At 41.7% G+C, this 27,379-nt stretch overlaps 3 protein-coding genes across 8 annotated transcripts; 1 reads left to right on the plus strand and 2 right to left on the minus strand.

Moving 5' to 3' along the window:
* The first annotated feature begins 3,269 nt into the window (after window positions 1-3,269).
* Window positions 3,270-4,409, plus strand: irgq2 (immunity-related GTPase family, q2). Its single transcript, XM_047043116.1, has one exon. It carries the CDS (start codon window positions 3,270-3,272, stop codon window positions 4,407-4,409), a length of 1,140 nt encoding a protein of 379 aa, XP_046899072.1.
* A 587-nt stretch (window positions 4,410-4,996) lies between these two features.
* On the minus strand, window positions 4,997-18,248 carry mag (myelin associated glycoprotein). Of its 5 annotated transcripts, XM_047042607.1 has the most exons (13): window positions 15,872-16,011; window positions 13,253-13,373; window positions 12,160-12,292; window positions 11,794-11,869; window positions 10,722-11,090; window positions 10,177-10,473; window positions 9,795-10,052; window positions 9,315-9,575; window positions 8,833-9,135; window positions 8,487-8,586; window positions 7,827-7,929; window positions 7,448-7,501; window positions 4,997-7,148 (listed from the first exon to the last, which is right to left on the minus strand). In XM_047042607.1, exons 4-13 carry the CDS (start codon window positions 11,837-11,839, stop codon window positions 6,990-6,992), a joined length of 1,950 nt encoding a protein of 649 aa, XP_046898563.1. In that variant the 5' UTR covers window positions 11,840-11,869; window positions 12,160-12,292; window positions 13,253-13,373; window positions 15,872-16,011; the 3' UTR covers window positions 4,997-6,989. The 5 variants fall into 5 exon arrangements, with proteins under 5 accessions (XP_046898563.1, XP_046898572.1, XP_046898554.1 ...); XM_047042616.1 differs by lacking the exons at window positions 13,253-13,373; window positions 15,872-16,011 and adding an exon at window positions 18,223-18,248; XM_047042598.1 differs by lacking the exon at window positions 13,253-13,373.
* Window positions 18,249-18,710: 462 nt separating this feature from the next.
* On the minus strand, window positions 18,711-25,791 carry lsr (lipolysis stimulated lipoprotein receptor). 2 transcript variants are annotated; one of them, XM_047038798.1, is made up of 11 exons: window positions 25,558-25,791; window positions 24,533-24,862; window positions 24,247-24,366; window positions 23,854-23,910; window positions 22,793-22,939; window positions 21,870-22,052; window positions 21,253-21,312; window positions 20,999-21,124; window positions 20,567-20,888; window positions 19,986-20,445; window positions 18,711-19,630 (listed from the first exon to the last, which is right to left on the minus strand). In XM_047038798.1, the coding sequence occupies exons 1-11, from the start codon at window positions 25,595-25,597 to the stop codon at window positions 19,595-19,597; spliced, it is 1,881 nt and encodes a 626-aa protein (XP_046894754.1). In that variant the 5' UTR covers window positions 25,598-25,791; the 3' UTR covers window positions 18,711-19,594. The 2 variants fall into 2 exon arrangements, with proteins under 2 accessions (XP_046894754.1, XP_046894762.1); XM_047038806.1 differs by lacking the exon at window positions 23,854-23,910 and having other exon boundaries at window positions 25,558-25,790.
* Window positions 25,792-27,379: the final 1,588 nt, after the last annotated feature.

Consider the following 27,379-nt stretch of genomic DNA (forward strand, 5'->3'; position numbering starts at 1 on the left):
AAGTGCTAGTAAAGTCATGTTACTAATTCTGCTCTGAAAACACTGAGGTTACCTAAGATGGCAGAGGATATGAAGAGAATGATGACGGTGGTGATGATGGCTGTCAGAGCTGTCACACGAGAGTGACATGCTGCCAATAAGTACACGTCATCTAAGAAGTAACATGAGATAAAAGATGATGATGAGCGACTTACAATGTGTACACTGAGCGGTGAGGGAGTCGGGCTAGTAATCAGAAGGTTGCCGGATCGATTCCCCGCCCCGCCAATATGACGTTGTGTCCTTGGGCAAGGCACTTCACCCTACTTGCCTCAGGGGGAATGTCCCTGTACTTACTGTGAGTCACTCTGGATAAGAGTGTCTGCTAAATGACTAAATGTAGTGTAATGTACACAAGTGTCTATAGAGAAACATGATATGAGTATCTTTGTGCATTTAAGTGCTCATTGCATTATGTGTATAGCAACACCTGCATACATATGTGCCAGGAATTTCAGAAGTGCTACTATATCATTTCAAACAATAGTGATATTTGTTTCTCAAGCAATAGAGATATTGATACAAAGACTAAGTGTACCTCCAAGAGAAAGATATATAGTGTATTACATTTGTCTCGGGGGCATACCTGGTTCATCTCCAGGGAGGTCTTTGGGCAGTGATAGCCCCACTGAACCCTCTTCCAACCCAGGCCCAACTTCTGATGGTTTCACCTGCAAGATTTCTCCAAGGATGATATTACAGAGAGGGAGGGGTAAGGGGTGCATTTCCAGGCTTTGGCCATCTTTGGTTAAATCTGGAGCTATTTGGGGCAAATATGCTGTCTGTGGTGGTTGAGCTTCAAGGGATGCCTTGTGAATGGACAACAAGGTGGGCCATGCCTTGGTTTGCAGATTATGGGTATTAAGGACCACCTCAGAATATGGTGGCATGGGGGAGGAGTCTCTTTCACTGACATTGGGTGGTGGTGGTGATGGTGGCGATGGTGGTGAAACAACAATTCCAAAGTCAGGCGTTGTTGGCTGCAGCGTGGAGGGGTAGAAAGGTTGCACGGTGGGCTCCATTTCTGTATCTGTCAATATTTTAGACATTTGTTTTGTGGCGGGTAATGGGAGTTGGGTTAGGGGAGCAGTGTCAGATAGATGTTCCAGTGGTTGCTGTTGTGTGTCAGGTGAGTTATGCATTGGGGTTGGTGGGATCTGTTCTGAGGGGGGTTCAGTAGGTAAATTAAAGGGCTGCCAGGGGAAAACAAAAATCACTAATTATAGGTTGTTATTGGGAACTCGTTGAACACACAGAAACAAATACCAGACAGAAACAGGTGTTCAATATAAAATGTTACACTTTTTTCTCTTTCTTATTGAGGGCAAATTGAGGAAAAGCTTAAATGTGAAATACAATTAATACATCATTTGGAACAATATATTGTGTATTGAATAGTATAGTAAAAAAGGCAATGGTTACCCTCCCCAATGGAGCAAAACAATATAGATTTAGCCTGTAGAAAGCAGTATAGGAAAGCTTCTGGGTTGATCTTACCGGATTAACATTCATCGACAGCCTGTGCTTTACCAGGCAGTAGTCACCAGAGTTAATAATTTCCTCTTTCTCAACACAGGAGTCCATCACTGTAGCAACAAACGCCTTGCCTTCTTTTATTCCTCACAGCTTCTCTCTTCACCTATAAAACTACTCCTGTACCTGTACAAAATGTACAAAATGTTGCCATTTTGTCCATTTCATTATCTCGTTCCATCATTCTCCAGTCTCCATCTTCTCTTATGACTCTAACTCGTATGAGTCTCTAATCTAATTCTTTCCTCTGCTGGGTTGTAGCATTCTGGCTGGTAATGGATAGGTGTTTCAGTCATTGGGGATCATGAAATATGCATGGGTATTATAGTGAGCAGGGATCAGAGTTAAACAATATAGTAATGTATACTTCTTTGAGGCACACTCATGTGTGGTACATAGGTGTATGTTCATACACAAAACAATATTGTCATCCAACACTGCATCCTCAAGGGTAGACCGAACGTTTTATCCAGTGATGTAGATAGGCAAGACAGTGAGGTACTGAATTCTTACTGCTCAAACACATGCAAACTGCACTACCATGTTATACAATGCTTTTAATGTCTCCACAGCTGACGAAAAGCTCCATCCATTGAATTGTGACACAAACTAGGCTACATTAGTCAAATTTTCAAAAATGTTCAGATTTTTGAAACACTGTTTATTGGGCACTAGATTGTCAGCGTTTAGTATAGCATTTGTTACTTTGAAGTAGGCACCACTGTTAATGGCACAAAGGGCTTACTGGGCCTTAAAGGTGAGAACACACTGAAGCATTAATGAGCGGTCGGAATCATGCCGAACCCTTCAGTCGGACAATTGCACGAACAACAGGAAAACGATATGTAACTGAACAAAAACAAGCTTTACAAAAGCACAATCAAGCCAATGTTTTACAAAATAAAAAAACAAACAGCCTTTGCTTGACTTCCAGATAAGCAATAATAATTGGGCATGTCAAAGTATTTCATTAACTCCATACATTTAATTGAAAATCTCCCACATAGTTTTTTACCTGACAGCATTTGGACCAGATATGGCTGAAAATGTAAAGTTTCGGAAAACTTTACATTTTCATCTGTGTCAACTACATTAATTAATAATTAAATATTTTCCTTCCCTGAATGTAAAGTTGCCAGGTATTTGTGTGTATTATGTGTGTACATTACACTGATGTGTATGCACTGAAAGCATCTGCACTCACTCATGTGGGATTAGGGTTGAGCTTACAGGATTAGAATGTTCCACTAACTGTTCAGGTTCTATAAAAAGATTCACTGTAGGAGACAAAGTCAACACACGTCTGCATTGAGGAACACTCTGAGATTCATAAAGCAACTGGGAAGACTTTCCCCATCGAAGCTGTAAGGCATCCAAAACTGGAGGTAAGGCACAGGCATGTAGGATGACGGCAAAAGATATGGAGTCATAAGTAAAATGTGTTGGTATAAAAGGTGAGACTTTGTAAAAAGTAGTTTATGTTGTTGGATTTTTCTTTTTGTTTGTGTTGATTCCAACAGAGGAATATTGTCTCGCCTCTACACTTGTTCTTCCTTTAATAAAGTTGTTATGCAAAGTTAATATATCATTAAACTTTTAATAGTTGCAATCAGTTTGCAAAAAATATAAGAAAAATAAGCCCACTGAGAGGTTACTTGTACGTTATGTTCACATCTATTATCCACTCTGTAATAGTCATGGCAGACGTTCTGAAAGGCTTGAATCTCCTTGAGACCTTCAAAGAGACCATGGAAAACAACAAGCTGTCAGATGTGAAAGATGCTGTGGAGGACCTCCTAATCAGCAGGGTCAACCTAGCCATTGTTGGGGACCGGGGAGTTGAGAAGGCAGCCTTCCTTAATGCCCTCCGCGGTCTGGGCTCCCAGGATGAGGGGGCTGCTCTGTCTTCATCCCCCACCCCCCCAGAAGAGCTAGCTGTCTACCCCAACCCAAAACACCCAGACTTCCGCTTGTGGGATCTGCCGCCTGTCCCCTCCGCTGCACCCTTTGACCCCATTGTTTACATGGACCAGTTCAAGTTCCTGCGCTACAATGCTGTGATCATGGCATTCACTCAGAGGCTGCAGCCCAACAGTGTAGCGGTGTTCAACAATGCTCGCTCACTGCAGAGGGAGACAGTGTATTTCACCTTGCTGGCCTCAGAGGGGGATACAGAAAAGTGTCTAGAGGAAAGGAGAAAGACCAGTCTAGAGGTGTTAAAAGCAGAGGGGGTGGCCTTGCCCAAGGTCTACCTGGTTAGACCCTGGACCCTAGACAAGCTAGATTTTCCTGTCTTACTGGCGGACATGGGGGGAGACCTGCCTGAGATCAGGGCCCAGGCCCTCCTCCTTGCCCTGCCAACCCTCACCCTCACCCTGGTTTCCCAAAAGAGGGATGCTTTCAAGGCCCTGGTGTGGGCAGCTGCCTCTCTCTCAGGTGGTGTGTCTGCCATTCCCGTGCCCCTGGTGGCATCCATGTTGGACGCCAGCATGGCAGTGAGGATTTTGACAAAGGCCCGGGCCTCACTCTGTCTTGATGATGAATCCATTGAGCGGTTGGCCCAACAAAGGAGTATGGAACCTGCCAAACTCAAGGCTTTGCGGACTTGTAACCTGTCAGTTGAGGTTGTCAAAGGTGAGGTGAAAAAGCGCCTGGCAGCAGCAGAGAAGGAATTGACTTTGGGTGGCTCTGTGCTCGTAGAGATGGCAATGCCCAGACATGCCCGCTCTGCCAGCCGTTCCTTCACCACCATGCTGCAGGCTCTCAATGGGGCTATTGAGGAGATGGGGGCCGACGCTGAGAAGATAGTTGCTGCTGCCATTAGCGAGGGAAAATGAGAGAGTTGAAAGACCACCTCTTTGTAATCAAGTTTATTGCATGTGCAAACTTAAACCATTGAGGCAAATTAACAGGGATTTCATATTCCAGAGATGTTTCTATATTGGAATGTGTGGTATGATTAAATACAACAATTATTGTTGTATACTTGCAATTAAAAATGCAATTGCTTTGTGTATACCAGCTCAAATAACATTCAACGTATTAACTGAAATACTGTAATTTCTCTTTTTGATTCAGCTGTGCATTGTTGCATTATGTACAGTATGTAACATGTAAAGGTCGGTTGGAATATTTGATTGTGTTAAATCAGTGCTGTAACACTTGATAAACCAAGTGCTTGAGAGTAGAGGACATTAATAAGATTGCTTCATTATGTCCTTGTAAAGCAGTAGGCCTGCAGTTGATCAAAGCAACAGAGCAACTCTGCGTATGGCACAATGTCTACAAACACAGGTACAGCCACCACAAGTGCTACAAAGGTGTTGCTACCAAAAGAATGAAGATAAGGAATGGAATATATAAGGAAGAGGTTTCACCATCTCATCTTTTTGATGTGCTATATTTGTACATATTTTAATCCAGGCATGTCTCCTTTATGATTTATACTTTATTTATCTTCGCATGGAATTGAATAAAAATGACTGGCGGTTTAGAGTTGTTTCAAATAAAAGAAAAAGCAAACAAACAACATCAGAGATCTTATTGTAATTAAATAGCAATTGTCCTTATTAACTTTTCTTACTTGTAGATATATTGCAGAATTCTCAATCTTAATTATTGCATCAATGAAATAGAAAATCATCACAATAATGATTAAGATCACTTAAACGGAAAGTGTCCACATTTTCTTTACAACACATTGTGACAAAAGATTAGATGCATCATAAATATTCCTCTCTATTTTCATAACAAGTTTATTAAAACAGCAAAAAACATGAGCCACTGAAGAGAGTGAACTGGGTTATTGACAGTATGTCTATGCAAGATGTCATTAACAGTCATGATCTCTGACATGTAACATTTCAATTATTGTCATTTTATCCTGGCAGTGTTGAGATCATCAGAATGCCCATGTCACCCAAAAATGTAGGCCTATTTGATTTATTTGACAATATGTCTGAACCACTGCCGTATTACTGTTTACTGTAGTGTTGTACAAATGGCTGACAGCATAATAATTACATGCAGGGTATTTACATACAGTATTCATATGGGGTCCCTTTACCCATTGATTTGTAGCTTATAAATATTAACATTAGACAACCATTATCGAGTTAGCCATTAGTTTCACATCAGATAAGTAAAATCAAATGTCTTTGAATAGCACAACCAAATGTTACTTTGTGTTTTTCAAAACCTATGATGGCACCCAAAAAGAAAAAGAAAAAACATGAACTTCACAACTCACAACCTTCTTAGAACACTCAGCTAAAAGTGATACTCCCAATGATCCGTTTCTTATGATCTATCAGCACTGTTTAAATACATACAAACATTGTCTCAAAGAGATGCGCTTTGGCCGGTTGAACAATGGAGAAGTTTATTGCAAGAGAATAAAAAACGAAATATGGGCAAAGGTCAACATTAAATCACAACTGCTAATGGCTATTTTCCCCAGAGTAAAACAATGCAGTCAGTGTCTTAATGTAAATGATGGAGAGATTAGCAGGAATACTCAAATTGTGCACAAGTATAACAGAGACCACTACTTGACAGTTGCTACGTAATGCTTGTGCTTCCACCATCCTCTAAACAGTACCAGACATATATTATATGACAATTCCCTTGAATTTCAACAATATAGTGCTGATTCACAGCACATTATATAATTGAAAACAGATCACAGAGATGAATGCTTCAACTGGATAATGTCGTTCTTGAACCAACCTTAATATACTTATTTTAACATGTCTTCAAATATGAATGTGACAGAATCTTGGTCAGGAGGAGAGAAGGGTCTTCCTCCAACAACAAGATTTTCAAAATAAAAATAAGAAAAGACCAAATCCCATTCCCTGACACTTCGACTGGCAGCGGACACAGAAGAGTAGAACTGACACCTGGAAAGGTATGTTATTGTACTACAAGGAGTTTAGTTAAGGTGTAACTCGGACTGAGGGAGATACAGAGGGGAGAATGTTTCTGCTGTATCCAACACTTAATGGCCACATAACTGTGTTGAATGTGAAATGTGCAATAATGTGAAAATGGAGAGAGAAACCTGCAACTGGTCGGGACTTGTGAGGCCATGTGGTGTTACAGCTGGGAGACAGGTACTGTGATATCAAAGAGCTTTTTACATTGTCCACTGGGCTGTGCTCTGGTCCAGCAAGTACCAGCAGATCCAGATAGAGAGGTATGACTGGGGTGGCCCTTGCAGAACTGGGTGGAGCTGAATTTTGGAGGGGGGGGGGGGGGGGGGGGGGGGGGGCGGGGTACAGTAAGATATTAACAATCTTTGAATACAATTGTTATCCAGAGTGGAGGAAGACACAGTTAAGGGGGGGGGGAGAAGAAAGGGGCACATGACTGCCACTGTGTCCCATCAAGCCGAGGTATCAGGGAAGGATCGCGATTCATTTGGCCTTAATCTCAGTATAGTCGCTGCCATCATCATCCCTCCCTGAAGCCACTTCCCTAGATCGCCCCCCAATAAACTCGAGGGCAGCGTAGTTCAATTCTGTCCTCTCCAGGTCTGCAAGAGAGCCCACATGTTGATAATCCCCCTCTTCTCCCTGCGGACCGAAGAAAAGAAACAAGATCACCATTTGGGTGTCACCAAACCCACCTCACACACATGAATGACGACATGATCCACTTTTTAGAGAAGAGCGTTAGTCTTTTTTGGTCAGCACAGGCACTGACAAGGACAATGAGGCATTTTAATATTTCAGGTTAGCAAAGATGCAGCCATGCATCAGCAATTTTGGAAATGATGGGGTCATACATAACAAAGAGGCTGTTGCACGGAAGATGCAAATCTTTTGCTTACATTTTGTGTATTTTTTAAGAAAGGGGGGTTTGGGGACCTTACCGTGCTCTCCTCTAGAATGGAGTTAAACTTTGAGCCCAGCAGCTCAGTCTTAAGCTGTGCAAGAGTTAGGGAAGAAAAACAGAGACAGAAAAATGCAGAGAAGCAATGAAAGCAGGAGAAAACAGTGTTTTGTATAGGCATTTGTTGCGGCCATTTGATTGGTAGTAGGAAAGAAAGGCTGTAGGATTACTGAGGATCTACAATTCCAGAGGTCATGTATCAATTGATGAGCACTTAAAAGCACTTGAAAGCACTTGAAAGGCACAATAGGGAAAATGTGGGAGGCCATGCTATCAGCAGCAGTCTGAAAAGGACCATCCTACCGATTCTTCTCACAGTCAACATCATAACCATCATCATCATCATCAACATGTCTCACCACTTTCTTCCTCAGACTGTGTTTGTCCTTCTTGACTGCGCTGTAGAACAATGCTGGGTTCTCCAGATTAGAGACCAGGTTCTGCCCAGGGTTGCCATTCTCTCTGGGGGACGGAGTCACATAATCAAACTTGACCTCACTACATCTAACGCTAGGCTACACTCCAAGCCTGGGCATCCATTTTGAAACAAGAGCAGTGGATCAAATTGATTAATTTCCAGGCCAGCTGTGGTTGGGGTCGACGGATGATTGTGGAATGGGTTTAGTTGCTGCGCTGACACCCATCATCAACATGACTTGCTGTGGACAAGTTGTTTGTTGTTTTGATCCAGAATCTGAAGCCCCTGTAGGCTTCCTGGGTTTAGCATAGCAGGTCAAGGATAAAAGTGCCAAAGCAGTGCCAAAGCAGTGCCAAAGCAGGGTACTGTGCCTGTTAACCACAGCAATAGTTAGTCTGGCTTGCAAACCTACTCTCCAAGACAGCCAATGCTCAGGAGTATTGACATTTTTTTTATTAATTTTTAGCCAAAATTCATTAATTAATTATGACAGGTTTTTGAAATGGATGGCAAGGCTTTAGAATTTCCATGTCAAGAGGAAAATGACTACTTTTGACTGATGTGGTTTTGCCTTCTCCCCTAGTTAGTCTGGGATACTCACTTTTTGTTGTTGTGGCCCACGTATCTTACTGCTGCAATGATGAAGGCTATGACTGCAACTCCCCCGATGGTGCCTACTATCACAGCCATCATGTACTTCTCTGGAATGAGACATGAAAAAATAACTATTGTTACTAATAGTTACTGTTACAGTGGCTGCAAATTAACACATATTCTAGTTCTGCCACATTGTATATTGTATTTATTGTTTTGGTAGTTCACCATTTATATTCAGGCTGGTAATAGTCTGTATTTAATGTTGGATTAGCTAAATCCTGTATTCATACACTTTATTTGTGTCTTTCAGTTTGTCCCAGCAATACATCCAAACCGGTGTGATGACTTACTCTCTTGCTGCAACTCTAGATGAACACTCTCTGTCCCGTACATGTTGGTGATGCTACAATGCACATTGGGACCGCCGTTGCCAGCCCGCTCTCCTTTCTCCCGTAACTTGATCATGCCCGTGGACGTGTGTCCATCCGTGTGCATGTAGTAGTTATAGCGTTTATCTGTCTCATTGATGGTGATGTTGACGTCGGGCAGGTAGAACTCAATAGTCGGTTCAGGATTGCCGGTTGCCATGCAAACACACTGAACACCCTCTCTCACCACAGTGCACTTGGACTCCTCCAGGAGCACAGGGGCGTCTAGAACCAAAGGGCAAGACTGACATATCTTATCACATAAAAGGGTGTGGCATGGTGATGAATGGTGTCTACTCTACTGTCCTGTTCTAGATGATACATTTATGACGTATCATGGTATAGGATATCATTCACAGTGACATAATATAATTTGGATTGAGACAGTTAGTGTTTACACTCACACTCGACAGTTATGTTGAGGGAGCTGCTGGCCCTGCCGTGCTCGTTTTCAGCCAGGCAGCGATACAGTCCGGCCCCCTGGGGGTTGATCTCCAGCAGCTCCAGGACCGACAGCTCCTCAGCTGTGATGGTTCCTATCAGCTCCCCATCCTTCAGCCATGTGAGCGTAGGGGCCGGGCTTCCCTGCGTGCTGCAGTGGAGGAACACCGCGGAGCCCTCCTGCACAGTCAGGGAACTGTTCACCAAGGGCTCTCGAGGCGGGTCTTTAAAAGGGAAGGAGAACAAAATAATTATATATTAGAAAACACAGAGGTGGAAAAGAGAGAGATAGAGATTAAAGAACTGAATCATGGAGGAATATGGAGGAGAATGATACCGTTGAGCGGAATGAAAAGGACAAGGACTTGAAGTCCTTACTTTGACAGGATTTAAAAATCAAATGAAAAATCGAAGCATGGCCCTCTCTTTTTGCCTGCACTCACACTTAATGGTCAGGTACATTGAGGTGTTCATGGCCCCATAGCCATTGTTGCCCACACAGGTGTAAATGCCCTCCTGAGCAGGGGTCAGGTCGTCGAGGGACAGAGAGACATTGGAGGCTGTTTCCCAAAGCACTTCCTCGTCCCCAAACAGCCAAGAGATCCTGGGAGGAGGGTTGCTGTCCACCTCGCAGTGCAGCGTCACCGAACTTCCCTCCATAACCTCCGTGGAAACATTCACCCACACCGACCGAGGAGGGTCTGGGGACGAGGACAGAATGAGCGGATGGGGGATTTCCATTCGTGAATATAAGAAATCCACATCACTCAGTCACTTATGTCTATGTACATACAGTATATTCATGAAGTGCTTTAAGTGACTTACACTTGACGTCGAGAGAAATGAGCTTCTCATACGACAGCGTGGTGTTAGGGTAGTAGACTCTACATCCCAGCAACTGTCCATTGTGCATGGGCCCTGGGGTGAATGTGAGGGTGTTGGACATCACGGCAGTGTTGCTCTCCTCCAGGTAGTCAGATGTAAACTCTGGGTCAGGCAGATAGTCGGTGTACATCCACTGGATCTCTGGGGTCATTTCTGGACAGTTATCTGGAGCATAGCAGGTGAGCTCCAGGCTCTCATCACTGACGATCTCCTCAGGGACATCAATGGTGGGGTGTTCTGAAGGGGTAGATAGAGGTGATGTGGATGAAAAACATTGTTGAGAAGAATGACTTCTGATATTAAGCAATTTACTGTTTGATTTTAAATTCTATTAAAGGTGTATGTATGTCGATGGAAATGGAAAGAAAGTATCAGTCTATCTCCCATAAGTGGCAAATGTATTTTTGACACAGCATGGGCACATAAACACTATGTTTTGTAATGTAAAAATACTGAACTTGTAATGCAGTTATCAGTCGTCTTACCCAGCACCTTGAGCTCAGAGAAGTCTGGGTAGGTGTACATGTTGGCGCCCCCTAGGTCAGCACGAAAGTAGTACCTCCCAGAATGCTCTGTGCCAATATTGCTGATGAGCAGAGTGCAGTTCCTGTGGGTGAGGTCACCCAGAAGCTTGGTCCGTCCCTTATAGCTCTCGTGCACCACATCTGTGCGTGATTTAAACACCACAGGAGGGAAGAGCTGTGGGTAGGGCTGGCCGAAGTACCAGATACCGTGGATACCACGGTACAGCCTGATTCCTGGGGGGTACATGAACGTGCACGGGATGACCACACAAGAGTTGGTCATGGCCGAGATGTCTCGAGGTACCCATACATTCCACTGGGCACTGGCGTCTAACATGGAGAGAGAGAAGGACGGAAATTAATTAGATGCATACTGTTGAAGCATTGAAATCATGTAAAGCAAGTAGCTTTCTAGTGTCAATGAAATCACTCAAAAAATCAAAACCATGTCCTCAGGTTCATTATTAAAGTGGACCTGTAATGTGCTGGAAATACGTGATATACGTACATGATATGTAATGAGCACGCACTAAAAGAATAGAGAGAACAGTAGAGGCCATCCAAGGGTGAGTACTAAAGAGGAAGATAGTGAGTGGATGAACCCACAGAGGAAGCATATGTTCACCACTGCAGAAGGGGCACTTCTGTCTGAATGAGCGCCACAAGGTTCAGCCAGAATGGAGGATGATTAGCCCTGGCACAACAGTTCAGATGCTGGGCATTTAATGAGTGCCCTTAGCTATCTTGTGAATCACATCATAATGAAGCTTACATGGCAGACATATTTTAGAGTTGGGTGCAAAAAAAAGAAAAGATAAATGTGTAAAATTGTAAATTGTGTCCCCAAATAAAAAAGATGTATGTCACAAATATTTTCTCATGCAGTATTTTTATTGTGCTAGTTAGTAAAAACTCTCCACTCAATATACTTATTTAAGACATTTTACCAAAAGTAATGTTGTTAATGATTCATTGTGATGAGTCAGTGTAATAAAACGTGAATAAAAGGAGAATAAGATTGTGATCATGTTACCTTTGATGATTAGCAACAGTGGCAACAGCAGCTCCAAACACCACATGGTATCTGCTTAATCTTGGACTACAGACCTCTGTATAACAAAATGGACTAGGAATTACATTTTCAAACTTCACAAATGAAATTTAGTTTCTACATTTCGACATAAAACTCTGAAGCCCTAAAGGGCAGATGAGACAGAAACAAATCTGCATATTCGTATGCATTGCAAATGTTCTGTATTCTTTGGCAACAACCTTGTTTTGTATAATTTCACAATAACTGTTTTCATAGACCTTTTAGGGGTTCTTTATCATCCCAAGAAAACAGAGAAAGATACAAATGTTTGGGTGAAAAAGCGTTGGGGACTTGATTAAGGATTACCTTGAAGCACTGATAGCAGGAAGAAGTTTCCTCTGCAAGACTCCACAGCTCAGCAGCAGAAGAAGGAGAGTAAACCCACCAGAGGGTGACCACTCAGACTCAAACAGATTGACAACCTTTTCTCTCAACTTCTCTGGAGAAAAAAACAGGAGACGTCAGCATCTGGCGATGACATCACCCCTTAGAGTGACACACAAGCTCCTAACTGACACAAAGGTGACACACACCCACACACACAGTTGTACAAACTCAGACAACACCTTCTCACGTCTCCTTACAGGGCTCACAGTGTGAGTATCACTTTTCATGAGTCATATGGAGTGCCTTGAAATGACAGAGAGTGACTGTTGGCCCTGTCCAACACCATGACAGACGAGCTCAGATCCCTCTCCTCCACATAGTTGCGTCACCCCACTGGTTTAGTCAACAAACTGTTTGGATGGTATCAACCAGTCTGTGTCTCCCTTTTCTACATCATGCTAGTATGGCTGCAGAGACAATTGTTAGGCCCCATATATGAGCAGTCAGTTGCTGGTGCAGCAAAGAATGGATGGTGAGAGCTTATTAGTTAACACATCATGTCCCCAGACAAAAAGTTCTGAGAAACGAAATTGATATGGACAATACAACGACAAATTCTGTTTGTTTGTCATCAAGGGTTGTTCATTTTGACAGAGTAGACAGTAGTGTTTCTCTTGGCAACTGCAAATCAAATTCCCATCCCAAACAATCCTGCTTGATTTGCACACTTCCACACACAAAAGGCGTTATGTAGCTCTTTGTAGCTCTGTTACATTATCTAGCTCTTAAATTCTGCACTTCGACACCGAACTATCATTAACCCTTGTCAGAACAATATATACATTTTACTAAACATTGCGTCAAGCTCCTCCATCTGCACAACACAAAAGCATAGAGAGGGGCAATGTTCAAGTTGAGAGGCCATGCATCAGCAATGGCTGAGGGAACAGAGAAGAACAAGCAGGGCAACAGAGGCACTGACACCATCACCACTAACAATAAGTACAACAAGAGCCCCATTGATTGTTATACAAATGGCAGGCAGAGCGAGCATGTGCCACAGGCCACTTGCCTCATACCAGCTCCAACACCAGGCTCCCTCTCAGCTGTCCTCTCAGTTGGATGGTTCTACTCTTCTTCTTCCTGTAGCTAATTCTTTTTCGGCTCAGGGACAGAGATCTTGATGGTTGGTTCTGTGCAAAGGGATAGGAGGAAGGCCAGATTGTGTGAGCCCTGGTCTATGTTGAATGTGTGCAGTGGGTAGTTTTTAATATGCATTCTCATCATGCTCCTAGACCCACTCCATGCATTCCTTTAGTCTGTCCCCCCTTGCTCTCTCGTTGTGTTTCTATCAGACCCCAGGATTCACCCTGAAACCTTGTTCTTAGCAAAGCTGGCCAGCCTAACGCTTGGTAACTTTCCAACTTAAAGCCATGTTCTTAGGCCAAGAGAACTGCTAAAGTACATTACTGTAAACTGTGCATCCATAATGGTTGAAAGAGAAGCATACTATGTGCTTACTGTTTCTGAAATCTCTCCAAGGGCAAAGAAACTCATCCTCAAAACGATTTATTATTGACTACATTTAACTATCATGTGTTTGTGATTGATGATACAGTAGTCAACACTGTTATGGTCAATCTATTGGACCAGTATGTCAACAAGTACACACCAACACATATCAGATATTTTCCCAATAAAGGTGGGCTTGTAGATAAATTGTGTTATTGTGTTGAGGCTAAAATGCAGTTAAAGGTAAAAACCTTACTTTTTATTTTTTTAAACAATGAGTCCAATTTTAGTGGACTATTACAGCCACTCATCTGCAAACCCCTTTGTAATGGCAGTAATGGCATTCACCAAGTAATAGATTTCTCATAGGGAATCCCTACACAAGCATGTGTAGTTAACTTTTGAGGGTGGGCATAGGAGGTAGGATGGAAGGAGACAGAGTGAATACAGTATTCACATTCTGAAGCAGAGTATAAATGAATACTCAGCATGCCACAACCTCCCACACACACGCACGGAACACATGGCTAATCAATGAACACACTCCACACTGTTCCTTAAAAGCAGTACGTTAGTTATGTGACCTTCCTCTACGCCCCCTCCACTTCATTCCATGGGGACAAAGCAGAGTTTCCTTGTGCTGTATGGTCCTTGTTTGTTTTGTGTGTGTGTGTGCAAACACACATGCTGTAGGGATAAGAGTTAACTGACTTCAAACGACCCTGGTTACAACACAATCGGTTATCAAGTGATAATTTTCACCTTTGTAAAATAAGTGATGCATTTCAGGAACACAATATAAAATATTCATGTACTAACACAACAGACATTGACAATAAAGACTTTTGTGACCCACCACAATTATTCCTATCAAGGGAGCAGAAGTGTCATACAATGTGACACATTTTCCATTACCCATCAAGTCAAAATATGATAACAAGTTACCATACCACCCACCATCTGTGCTGAGTGGACAGGGCCAAGATCACTTGTATTGTTAATATCATATTCTGTATGTGTGTCTGAGTGCTGGGCAGTCTGAGCAATAAAGGATACTTTGTCCATAAAACACTGCCCATTGTGCGCTGGATAAACTGGAGAAATTCTCCAGAGAGTCCAGCTCACAGCTAACGCTTGCTGTTTGCTTCTGACGTGTGCTGGTGTATAAGCTCGGTACCCACTAAAATCCTTTGAGCAGATGGCCTCAGACACACCCGCTTCCCCTCCTACACTACACATGCTAAACACCCCCTACAACTACATACACAACACATGCACAAACAAGCCACAATCTAAGGTTCTGCTGAGGCAACGTTTCATGACATCACTTTCGGTCACAGAATAATGTCACAAAGTCTCCACTTGATTCAGTTGGACAGTTTCACAAAAATTGGTGGAAACACAGATCGTTCGTCTTATGGCACCTAGTTATATTTACAGTGAAAAGACACATCATGCTGAGTGTTCTTACGCGTCTTGTAAGAAAATGTGTGATTGTTAATGTGTGCATGTTTGCCTACAAGCCTTGCGTGTTTGTATCTGTGTGTGGATGTATTTCTGGGAGGGTTTTCACACCCGTGTGTATCTGCTACCTGGCAGTCCTGTGTCTTTGGACCAGTTTAGTGGTCCCAAGCACAGTAGGCAGATGGCGCACCACAGGGCCCTTTCTCATTTGAGTACTTTCTCTTCCGTTTAGCTTAGTAGGGGGCGACAAACAGAGCAGTCACCTGCTCAACCCCACAGATAGGAGACCAATATTTTTACCAAATCAAAACATGCAAAGCTCTATTCCTATCCTTTAAAAAGGATTTCCAGATGCCTATTCTAGTCTCGTTTTTTACTTCGGGTAAAAATACTTTATACTGGAGAGTGATTGTTACAAACAAATCAAGTAAATCAGAGTCTCTCGCCATTTGATACAAATGGAAGATGACCATAGAAGGACTCTATACTACCAGTAGTAATACAATATTTTAAATATAGACCACTTTTTAAAAACATAAATCCAAACACATCCTTCACTTAAAAATCTCTAAAGGTATAACCAAATATGGGAATTATAACACAAAAACACATGAAATCACTTGGTGAACCCACATACGCTCACCTAAAGACATTTGAATGCTTGCACAAAGATATGCCATCATCCAAACACACGCAAACAATAGATGCTACTCACCTGTGTTCGTGAGTGTTGCCAAACTTCTTCTCCTATGCAAGAGTTCCCACTTTATCAGTCAGCAGTCAACAGACAAATAGACATGCACAACACACTGAGCGTCACGCCACTCAGCTACCATGAAGACCTCTCGCCACTCTCAGTACCAAGCCCCAACAGTGGACCACCCCCCCCACCCCCCACCCTTCCACCCCCCACATATGGAAATCTGGCCCTTTAGTGTAACAGCATTGTTCAGAGCCTGCGCCCCAAGACCGAGCCATTCATAAATTCACACCCCACACTGAGGCCAGCCACAATGGCCAGTTGTGTTTCGACTCGCCTCAACAAATATGGTTAAGGCTTTGAACCCTGAGGCCTGTCCATTTAAGCACACAGACATTTGCTTTTTACTTGATGGATCTGAGTGTATTAATTTGACTTTGCGTTTGTGGAGTCACTGCACCAAAGAGTACAGGACAGAGATGGTGGGGGAGTTGTGCAGGAGTGTGGACAACAGAGAGTTGTAATGTCACTGGCATTGGCAAAAACATTATTGGTACATAGGAATTGCCATTGAGAAGGTACAATATAGGGGAGGGGTGTAAGGATTAAGTGAATGTAATAAAGGGCCAGTTGAAGATTGTGTTTCCAAAACTAGATTAATGTTCCACCAATCCCTGGATCACAACCATATGGTCCACAAACCAAAAACGGTGTCTTCTTTTGCAAATGAGGTATAGCTGAATTATTTGGAACTATCAATACTGTTTTACACAATTAACCCCATTATGAGAAAGCCAGAAAACTATTGTACAATCCTCCTCCAAATGCTTGACACAATTCAAGTTATCAAACTCTCAGGTACAACAGGGGCAAAAGTCTGCACAGGTTAGAATAGTGATCTTTCAACAAGAAGATAGGAAAGGTGACATTGGACAGGCCTAAATCATGAGCATTTGTCAGACTGAATTTTTTTTGCTAACAATTAGTACATAACAGATCTCTAAAACATTACTCGGAAAAAATATTGAGAACACAATGGGGGTAGGGAACTAGTTCTCCCTGAGCCCCGAACAGAGCATCCACAACCCTCCTGACATTGGCCATTGTCTGCCAAGGCCTGCTGGGACAACGGAACAGTACAGTCCGAGCCTGACACCGGGCTACACTGGGAAGTCGATGGCCACAGATAATTGTCGTGTTAAGCACAACAATCTCCTTTTCTCTTTGCCTACGCTCATTCCTCTATCCCTCCCCCTTTTTCTTACCCTCTATCTGTCCCTTCTTGGATCTCTCACCATTAGCTATATTAGCTAATGTGACATATAGACTTGGTTCTTCTTTCAGACATTTATCCGGTATGATTTGGCACATAGCTGTACAGTACATTGATGTGGTTTCTATTACAGGTGTATGATGTAGGCGTGTGTGGGGCCCAGAGTCCTGAATACAAATATTATCAGAGTTATTATAAGAGTGATACAACACAAAAAGAGAAAAAATCACATTGTTTAGAAATCCTAACTGGATTGACGGCTCTTAATTGCTGCAACATAAACAATGATTTGAAAGCAAAGACAGTGCACCAGAAGTACTTTCCCAACAGGTGTTCTGAAATTGATTACTTCTATCTTTAAAGTCATGCATGGTTTGTGAGTCTGACTACTAATGAAAGAAATACAATAGATAAGTAACCCACCCTTTCAATCCACAATAGTCATCCAACTGGCATAAAACATTATGCCAAGTCTCAAATTTTGAAAATACGTATTTATTATTATTGCATTCTTATCCACTCTAAGGTCAAAAACAATTGTGTATCTAGAATTTTTGTCTGGTTGCCACGACAGTAAACATATCATCTATGGAAACTTGTGTAACATGATTCAGTTCCCAACTGAATCATTATCTATAGTCCACTTGGCTCTCAACTCAATTGATCATTGATGCAATCATAATCCAAATAAGGCATTCATCCTATGGGTAATTTTTTTGAAGTGTTTCCACTGATGGAATAATATTATTCATAAAGTCCTAATACTGTACAATAGCATGTTACACATGAATCTGAAAATACTTCGTTGTGAGTTCTGTTGTTCATTAAATACAAATCAGACAGACCATTCTTGTTTTCACTATGGCACCCATTCTACTAAAGGCTACACTTCTAAAAGGCTTGGTTGGCACACTACCAAAGCAAAGCCACAACACTAAGCAATATCCACAATATTCTCCTTTCTGGAACTGACAAATATCCTCCCAGTTAACAAGCAAACACATAACTGGAACTGTGTCTGTAAATAAAAAATGTTTGAAACTCTGTTAACATATTACTCAGCTTCATCAGGATAATCTTGCGTAGTCCTTACCTTGTCGTCTGATCTGCTTCACTGACTGAATGCTTGGCTGCAATGCCCACTAAAGAGTCAGCCCGTCTTCCACGGCATCTGCCTTGTCCCCTGCTCCTACTCACAAGAAAATAATGTATGTTGCAGTTTCAATCTTGCAACAAAATGGTAAGAAACTGTTTACTGTAAATACATAAATTCCTACTTTTGCAATTTGTTTTTATATTAGAGAAAACATCAGAATGTCAAAACCTATGGTTAATCATGAAATCATTATGAAAGTTTGTCAGAAGATTTATAGAATCATCTTTAGTGAGGGATGTATAAAAAAGCATGATAAGAACACATGGTTGATGAGATGGCTCAATTATTATAGGCAGTGAAAAGCATTTGTCATATAGATTCCCATAGGGGGATTGTAGTAGTGTCAAGTGTAATTAGCTGACAAAGTTTCCACACAGAAACAAGAGGGACATCTGGTGGCGTAAACCAAGACAAAAAGACTAAAATATTTAAAAAGCTTTTATTGTCAAATACCTGTACAAGTACATATGCACTGTAGAATGATGCTGAGTGTTTGAAAAAAAGCAATGTAAAAAATAAGACATCAAATTTATTCCCACATAACATCAGCAAATAAAAGCTGGAAACAAGCTGTAGCTACACTATACTGAAATCTCTAAAATACTAAAACAAAAATGACTTAAAGTCTTTGGGGGGAAAAAAGCATTTCTAATGTACAGATTTTAAGCAAGTACAGAAAGTTAAACAATGCATTAGTCTTTTCATTAGTCCTGGACTAACTAGCATGACATCGATATGTTTATATTCAATATCAAACTTCATGTCTACAATGCCTGCAAATTACATGATAGTCATCAAATGTTTATTAAAAAAGTCAAAATAACTTTTAACTGAATTTAATAATATTGACTTAATTTTGTAGCAGACTGTACCTCAATTACAAGAAGTCTCAGTTCCTTAAAGCCATGTTTAGAGAATTATAATCACAAAGTGCATTATCATTAAATCCATAACTTGTTCATTATCATCCAGGGTTAAACTAACAATTAAATCAAAAATTATATAGTATATAAAATGTTGTTTATTTACACAGTCCACAGTATAAAAATAACAGCCCTTAATAGAACCATTTACAACCCTAAAAGAGCTCCCAAAATAGGTTCAATTTAGAATTTCAGGTCTGTAAGGCACCACAAACAATATTTATAAGAAAAATAGTTATAAAGATTTGGGTTCTTAGGCTGAAACAGGTTACATCTGGAACATTTTGAGGTTCTATTGTGCATCTAATGATTCTATGGAATAATTTCCGATTGCATTTGGTTGACACATTAATGGATATCCTTATATCAGGTGTTGTGTTGACGTCTCACACAACAAGACTTTCACGGCTCACGGCTCCATTCTGTGGGGAAAAAGAGAATACTGTTGGTGGAACATTTCAGTGGGGTGTGTGGTACCAGGCAATAAAACATTTAATATATCGACATCTATCATAACACGTCGTTATATTTGGAAATAAATATTTTTCCGTACAACCAATGTAAAGTCAAAAAAGGAAAAAGCTAACTTATGGGAGTTGCAATCCTCTAAAACTTTCTTATAGACTTTATTACTATACTTTCACAAACAATTACAATGATAATATATAAATATGCTTTCCATATAATATACATGTTTATGCAATCTTACACACTGTGGTTTGTAGGTAGTTATTGGATGCATTACTGTTAGTCTCATTCACTCCCCTTTTTACATACCTTGCGCAAGTTGCTTTTCTTTGAGGATGGAATGCTCTCGCTGTCACTGTAATGTGGCGGTGGAGGACGCGAGTAGTCATCTCGAGCACCAGTGTCTGGGTAGGCAGAAGGCGCGGCCAGAGGAAGGGGGGGAGGCCCGCGCGTGTCCCGCCCTCGGTTCGAACGGTCACTCTCGTAGTCCAGGTACTCTCGGCTCCGTGTTCTCTGCTGCTCTCCCAGCTTCTTCTTCTCCATAGCTTCCCGCAGGAAGCTGTCATCGTAGGCATCCGCCCCGCCTCTGCCACGCTCGCGGCCACGCTCCAAATCCATCAGGTCGTCACGACTACGCGTGCGTCTGCCTTGGAGACCACTGGCTGGACTGCCACCGCGTCGGGGCTCGGGTGAGTAATCACGTCGGTGACGGTCGTCATAGTCACGACCGTAGCCACCGCGGCTGCTGCTGCTCCACTCCTCATCAGATCTAAAGACGGAAAGCACAAACAGATTTTTAAACTACACCAACCTTAACCCATATATTGAGAAAATGTAGAACTAGTGTCAAATCAGGTAGGGGTGGAAGTAACAGAAGAACAGTGACTGACCCTCTCCGGCCTCTGGCCCCTTCATCACGGCGGTATCCACGAGTGTCTTCACGAGAGTCTTGTGGGTATCGGCGGGTGATGTCATCCAGGTTTTCCATTGATCGGGCACGCCCACGGCCACCCATGTGGTCTGCAGAGGTCCTTCCCCCACGCTGGGGGTAGTCATCCCGACGCTGGACATGCTGGGACACACTGCTGATGGTGCTCATTGCCTCGTCCTGGTCGTAGACTGTGGCGAGAGGAGGGGGCTGGGAGCGCCCACCTCCACGACGAGGATCCAAGCCGTCGTGCAGGGAGCTAACCTCACTCATTCCCCCGTCCACTGTGTGTGTGTGTGTGTGTGTAAGAGAGAGAGAAAGGGAGAGAAATCAACAAAAATGTTTTGGTCTAGATGAGATATGTTGGGAAGATAGCTGGGAAAAGTTTGCTTACAGCGGTACTTTCCAGGTTTGTCTCCAGGCCGTGTAGGGTCCATGTTGGCCAGCTCTTTCTCCATGTAGTAGATGGCCCGAGTCGCATTTCCATCGGGATCTACCTGGATACGATAGCCACTCCGGGCTGTGGGTAGAATAAGGGATCAGTAAATAACAAACTGACTATTAAACAACAGCTAGTTATTTGAGTTCTTGATCAAATTCCTAAACTGACTGAGAATCAATCCTGTATTCATCACATCCACCACTTACTATGATCTACTCCTCCACTGTCCTGGTCGTGGAGCAGAGGCACTTGGGAGCCATGCCCAACTGCAGAAATAAAGGATACCAACAGAGATTAGGAAACAATCACAATGCATAACAACAGCGGTGCGGCACAGCGAGTTGCAACACTTGAAATGGAGATGAAAATTGGGATTGGGGGAGGAGCCATGGGGTGGTGAGGACTTGGATTTGAAAATGTGAAACTTTTAAGTGGCGTCGGGGCACATCTACTAACCCCATATAGAAACATATGAGGTCCATATTCTTGCAGTCTCTAATTGTTTGAGGGCTACATAATATATTTTTGTATGATTACCGAGATTTAAACAAAAACTGCAGCTGTCTAGTATCGTCCTAGTCATCACCACACTTTTGTCCGATTTTGCAATAGACAGACAATGCACACAAGGACACGATTTAGTCTCTAATGACTCCCTATTAGTGCTACTCTGACCATTTTTTACTCTGATCATTTTCTATGTGATGGGCCTTTAAGAAATCCAAAGTCAAAAAATGTCTAGTATATGCACAAGGTCTACTGACAACTAGATGTTGATTCTTAATTTAATAAAAATAATGTTTTTCCTGAAGACATTTCTTACCTGAACTGGTGGCATCATAGTCACGTCCATAACCATTGGGGTGGGAAGGCATAGGCAGGAGTGGCATGCCGGGCTGGTTCATACCCCCTACATATGGAGGCTGGGCATACATGCTGGGGGCATAGAGTGTTGGGGCATACTGACTAGGCACACCCGACTTCACTGCTTTTCCAGCCTCATACACTGTGAAAAGCAATAAGATAGCCAATTGGACAAGTTTAATGTTTGCATGATTGTTGTCAACGCCACCTCAGAAAGTGGAAGGAACTAAGCAGCTGATTCTCTCTACTTCCTCTTCGGTGATGGTGATGGGGGAGTGGCTCTTCTTGTTTGGCCTGAGATCAACAATCAGCTCATTGTCTCTTTGAAGGGTCAGGTTGTTGTCATGACACAACATTGCTAAGTCTGATACCTTCTGCATCTATGCTGATTCAGTGGAATCCCAATAATGATTTCATAAAAAGGAAATCAGACCAGTCATGGTGGTTTTTTAGCGAACTTGATTTGCGGACTGTTTGCAGACTGGTGTGGGTCAGGTGACTTTGGTGCATTATGATGGTGCTGACTTGAGTGTCATCACTTGCTTCTCCAGGCATTTTTGTCTTGCTTTAAGACATACTTTACCAACTGGGAATTCTGTATCAAAACGCACTTTGTTGTTATGATGTCACTCAGACATCATAACAATACCTTATTTTTGCAGTCAAGATTTGGGGATTCAGAACAGCAACGGGTTTGAGCAACTGAATAGCTTTTAAGTGGTCTTAACAAACAAACAGACACAAGTTGGCTGCTGGAATTTACAAATAAAATAGATCTAAACTAAGAAGATAAAACATATTTGATTGTTCCATTAATATCCTTCCTGTTTTACTTCCTCCGACACAGATTGTGGTCATCATCTTTTGGGGGAGGGTACTTACGTGCCCGGGGGCAGCAGCAGCGCTCAGGGCAGCAAGGGCAGCTGATGTAACAGCAGCAGGTGTGTGGGCAGCACTGGCACCAGCAGATCCCTATAAGAAGTAACAGCAGCAGGAAGCCGAATACCACCAGCACGACCAGCAGCCAGTCTGAGGGGCAGAGGATGAAATGGGAGACAGAGAGAAATCATTGTTACTCCATCAGCTGCTTTTACTTTTTCCAACTAAAATCATTCTAGGCTTTCAAGACCATTTCTATGCCAAGACTCCCTATTTTAAAACATTGCATTTTGTGTGTGTATATATGGAAAGTACCTCAAACTGGTTTTACTTGATCCTAGTTGTGGCTTCAGAGGAAGCTTTGTACTGTTCTGTATAAACACTACAAATGCAGTGATATGTACTGAATTTTCCCAAGCGTTACATCAATTGACTAATTCCTAATAGAAATAATACATTTAACATGACTGGTTAGTCAGAGTTTAGAGAAACCTGACTGTTTTTCTACTTTCATTCTTCAAACAATGATATCAGCCATGAAAAACTAACAAAATAGTACAAGAAATAAATATAAATTATAGTTACTCTAGGGATCTAAGGGATCTTAACAACAAGAGAATATATTTTAGTCATTTGCAGTTTCTTGAGTCAGTGTAGTAGACATTTTTATTTTGTGACATTTTTGTTCACTTGATGCAACAGAAAATATACAATTATAATAAACTGATTGGCCAGCATCATTGTAGCTACAGAGCCCAAGGCTGGTACATTATCTGCTGAGAGTTTCGCAGTACCAAACAGAAAAAGTTGAAGGAGTGGAAAGAGAAAAAGGCCCTTTTCCATTTGTGAGAAGCCCATGGTTGATCGTAATTTGTCAGGACAAGTCTAAAAAGATAGGAAAGGAAAAGAAGCGACTTTTGACCAGATATTTGTATAAATATTCCAGACTTCCTGAGCAACATTCTATTTTCTTAAATTTTGAGTTATGGGGACTTTTTATGGGGACTCCAACTCATTCTAACTATGGTCCTATCACAAAAAAACCTCTAGATTGGCTTCTGTACCTTCCATAACCAGTAAGTCAATCTCAGGCAGAAGGTCAGTTGTATTTGACTTTCTCTCTGTGAAAGAAAGATAAATCCACAATTACTTACAATTAACTCCTCAGGTAGTATATGACTAACTAGTAACTACCTGTTATATTGTGGTTTCTCCAAAGAACTATTCGGTACAGGATTTCGCAGACAGGTAACAATTTCAGTTTCAGAATTATACACTGGAGACTGTAGAATAGTTTCAGTGACATCTTAGGTCAATATTCATATTTATCGCAAGGGACGGACGAGATGTGAGAAGAAATAGAAAAGCAGAAAAGCAGTTGTCTTGAAGGTAGACAGATGGATGATAGAGGAGTGGGGGAGTTCTGCAGATGATCCAGCCTGTATGGAGACACTCACCCAACACTATGAGCTCAGTGTAGTCCTCACTGGTCCCAGTCAGGTCCTGAGCCGATACCACAGAGCAGACATACACACCACTGTCTCCCCATGCCGTCTGGGCGATGCTTAGGTCAGCATCTACCAAGACAACATGGAACTAATATGAGCAGACTAAAAGGTGGAACCCTTATGTAACAAGCTCATGCAAATGCAATTATCCAACTAGCACACACTCAGATCAAATACAAAGAGTCAAATACAGATACACAGAAACCAAGATAAAATCATTCACACACAAACTCACTGTTTGTGATGGTGATTTTGCGTCCCTGATATTCCTGGCTCAGGGTGACAGAGCCTCCTTGTTTGGAAGCCACATTGCGCACCGTTCGTAAACTGTCTGAGCACTCAATGTTAGGATTGTAATTTGGGTTGTTCTGTGACAACATGTTGTCTGCACTGCTGGGGTTGAGTGCAGCCTGTATTGGGTCTCTACAGTAGGACTTGTACCTCCAGGTTACCACAGGTGGCTGGGTGGAGGATGTCTGGAAGTTGCAGGTGAGGGTGACCGGCTGAAACAATATGACTACGTACCTCTTCTGAGGGCACTGGACCGAGATGGCCATAGTGGAGCCTAAAAGATGAGGGGGCATATTTAGGCAAAATACTGCAAGTAGCACAGCCAAATATTGACATCCAAAATCCAAGATAAATTCATACATTTTAAGTAAGTAGGTAAACAATTACAAATCAGATCAGACCCCTCTGCTTTTAAGGTGTGGCTGCAATTACAGACACCAGTAAACTATTTCGCAACTGCAATGAGACAGAGATCTCTGCTGGATTATTTTCGAAGCTTTACAGTACACTGTTAACGGGTTAATATTCAAATATTCATATTGCATATTAATTGTAACTTCTATTCATGTCTTCCAACAAATTAGTAGGGTACTAAATTAGAGCTTAATTGTGATCAAAACACCCCACTCAGCTCTGTGTGATGTGAAATATAAGGAACTAATAGGCCTACACCTGGTATGGAAGGCTGTATTTTATTTATCGGTTAGAGGACAACTACATTTTAAATAAATAAATAAACCTAATCAGGACATGAGGTAGGTTACAGGTAAACAGAACTGTGCACAACCACAAAAAAGGTTTACTAGGCCAATCCCTATGAGTTTGGAATAACAAAAAGCAGCTGAACTTAATCTATTAAGAACACGAATATCTACTAGAACATATATGTTCCTTACAAAGTTCCTTACAGCGTTTCAAAATCCAATATGGCTGAACGGTAATTTCATTTTTACATTTCTGTCGGCCTACCTGTTGCAATTAGAACGATCACGACGTGGATCAGGAACATGTTTGTATCCTTTCTGGATAAAAAAGAAATCTTCGAATGATCTGCATATACACAACACAATTCTGATTATGTGACAACTATTAAACTGTAAAGGAATGAGAGCCCTAAACAAACAGAAACTAGTTATTATTTTCCTCAACCTACAAAATCCCCCATTTTGTATCACAATGTAAATTTGGGTGCGCCAGTTGGCTACGTCAGGAGTCTACGACAGACAGGTGAGCGCGCAAGAATACTGTAACCCAGGGGTGGCTTTTACACGTAACAAATAGTAAACTACTTAGATGCTGAAGTATATACATTTGTTTACTATTCATATATGTACACATATTATTTACGTGTTGTTTTTTTCTTGTTTTGCAATTGCCAAAAGCATTGTTTCGTAATGAGTGGGACACACCAAATCAGTTGGTATGGTCCAGTTTCATACGAAAGTTAATTTTCAACCAGTCAACCCCTGGCCTGTTCCATAAAGTAGGGGTGTGCGATACTGCAACATTTGGTATCGATCCGATACCAGGTAAATACATGGCCAGTATTGCCAATGACTCTTATTGAAAGACTTGTTGCTCTTGTTGGTTAGTTGTAACTGACTTAAAACTGTTGTACTTGCCGTGTAATATAATTGTGTTGGTTGTTTTTTTTCCACAGGTACACCCTTGCACTTTCCAAGGTTCATGTTGTTTAATTGTATCTTATTGTATCTTGTTCATCTACATGCTCTTATGGTTCTTCCCTTTTGGACTTAGTTTTTACAATGTATGCTTCATGTTTTGGTCACCCGCAATGTTTGGGACTATCTCGTTGTTATGATGCACCTGTGCACTTTTGTAAAGCTATCTTTTGGAAGTCGCTTTGTCTGCTAAATGCATAAATGTAAATGTAAATGAACAACCTGTGATGATATGAAGATGTCTGCTCTTTTCTAGCAAAAGTTACAGAGGGGATACACATTATATCATGCAGCTTTTTCACCGGTTTGACCCCCTTCCCTAACATGCAAAGGGTCTGTCAATTGACACAGAAGTAACAGAGGGGATACACATTATATCAGGCCGTTTTTTCACCTGATAAAATGTGTACCCCCTCCCCTAACATGCATCTGTCCTGCCATCATGTGTATTATTTTCTGTGTTCTTTTGGTCACAATGAACAACCTGAGATAATATGGAGATGTCTGCTCTTTTCTAGCAAAAGTTACAGTGGGGATACACTTTACATCAGGCCGTTTTTCACCTAATATAATGTGTACCCCCTCTGTAACTTCTGTGTTCATTGACAGACCCTTTGCATTTTAGGGGAGGGGGTACACATTATATCAGGTGAAAAAACGGCCTGATATAATTTGTATCCCCTGATTCCTCTCTGTAACTTTTGCTAGAAAAGAGCAGAAATCTCCACAAATAAACATAATTATGTAGATAAATGAGTCCCTTGTTACTATGGAAAACCCTGTTGAGTCCGCCCACCCCTACCATAAAGCAAGTTTATTTAAGTAATGGTAAATATGCCTTCAGGTTTATGTCCGTTAGTCTGACTAATTTAAAATTGATTTGGTTATATTAAGCCAGTTAAATTTAGTTCAAGCTCAGTAAAAATTTGATTACGCATTTCATATTTTATGTTCAGAAATACCAGTGGTCTGTTTTGTTAATCCGAATTGCCTGTGCATGCGCGGGGTTCATTACTTACAGTAAAAAGTATATAGCCTAACTGGCTAAATGATGGTGCAACGTGCATGGCTACAATGACGAATACCACATGCATGTATACTGCTTGTTT

The sequence above is a fragment of the Hypomesus transpacificus genome, chromosome 2, assembly GCF_021917145.1.
Source record: "Hypomesus transpacificus isolate Combined female chromosome 2, fHypTra1, whole genome shotgun sequence".
NCBI lineage: Eukaryota > Metazoa > Chordata > Actinopteri > Osmeriformes > Osmeridae > Hypomesus > Hypomesus transpacificus.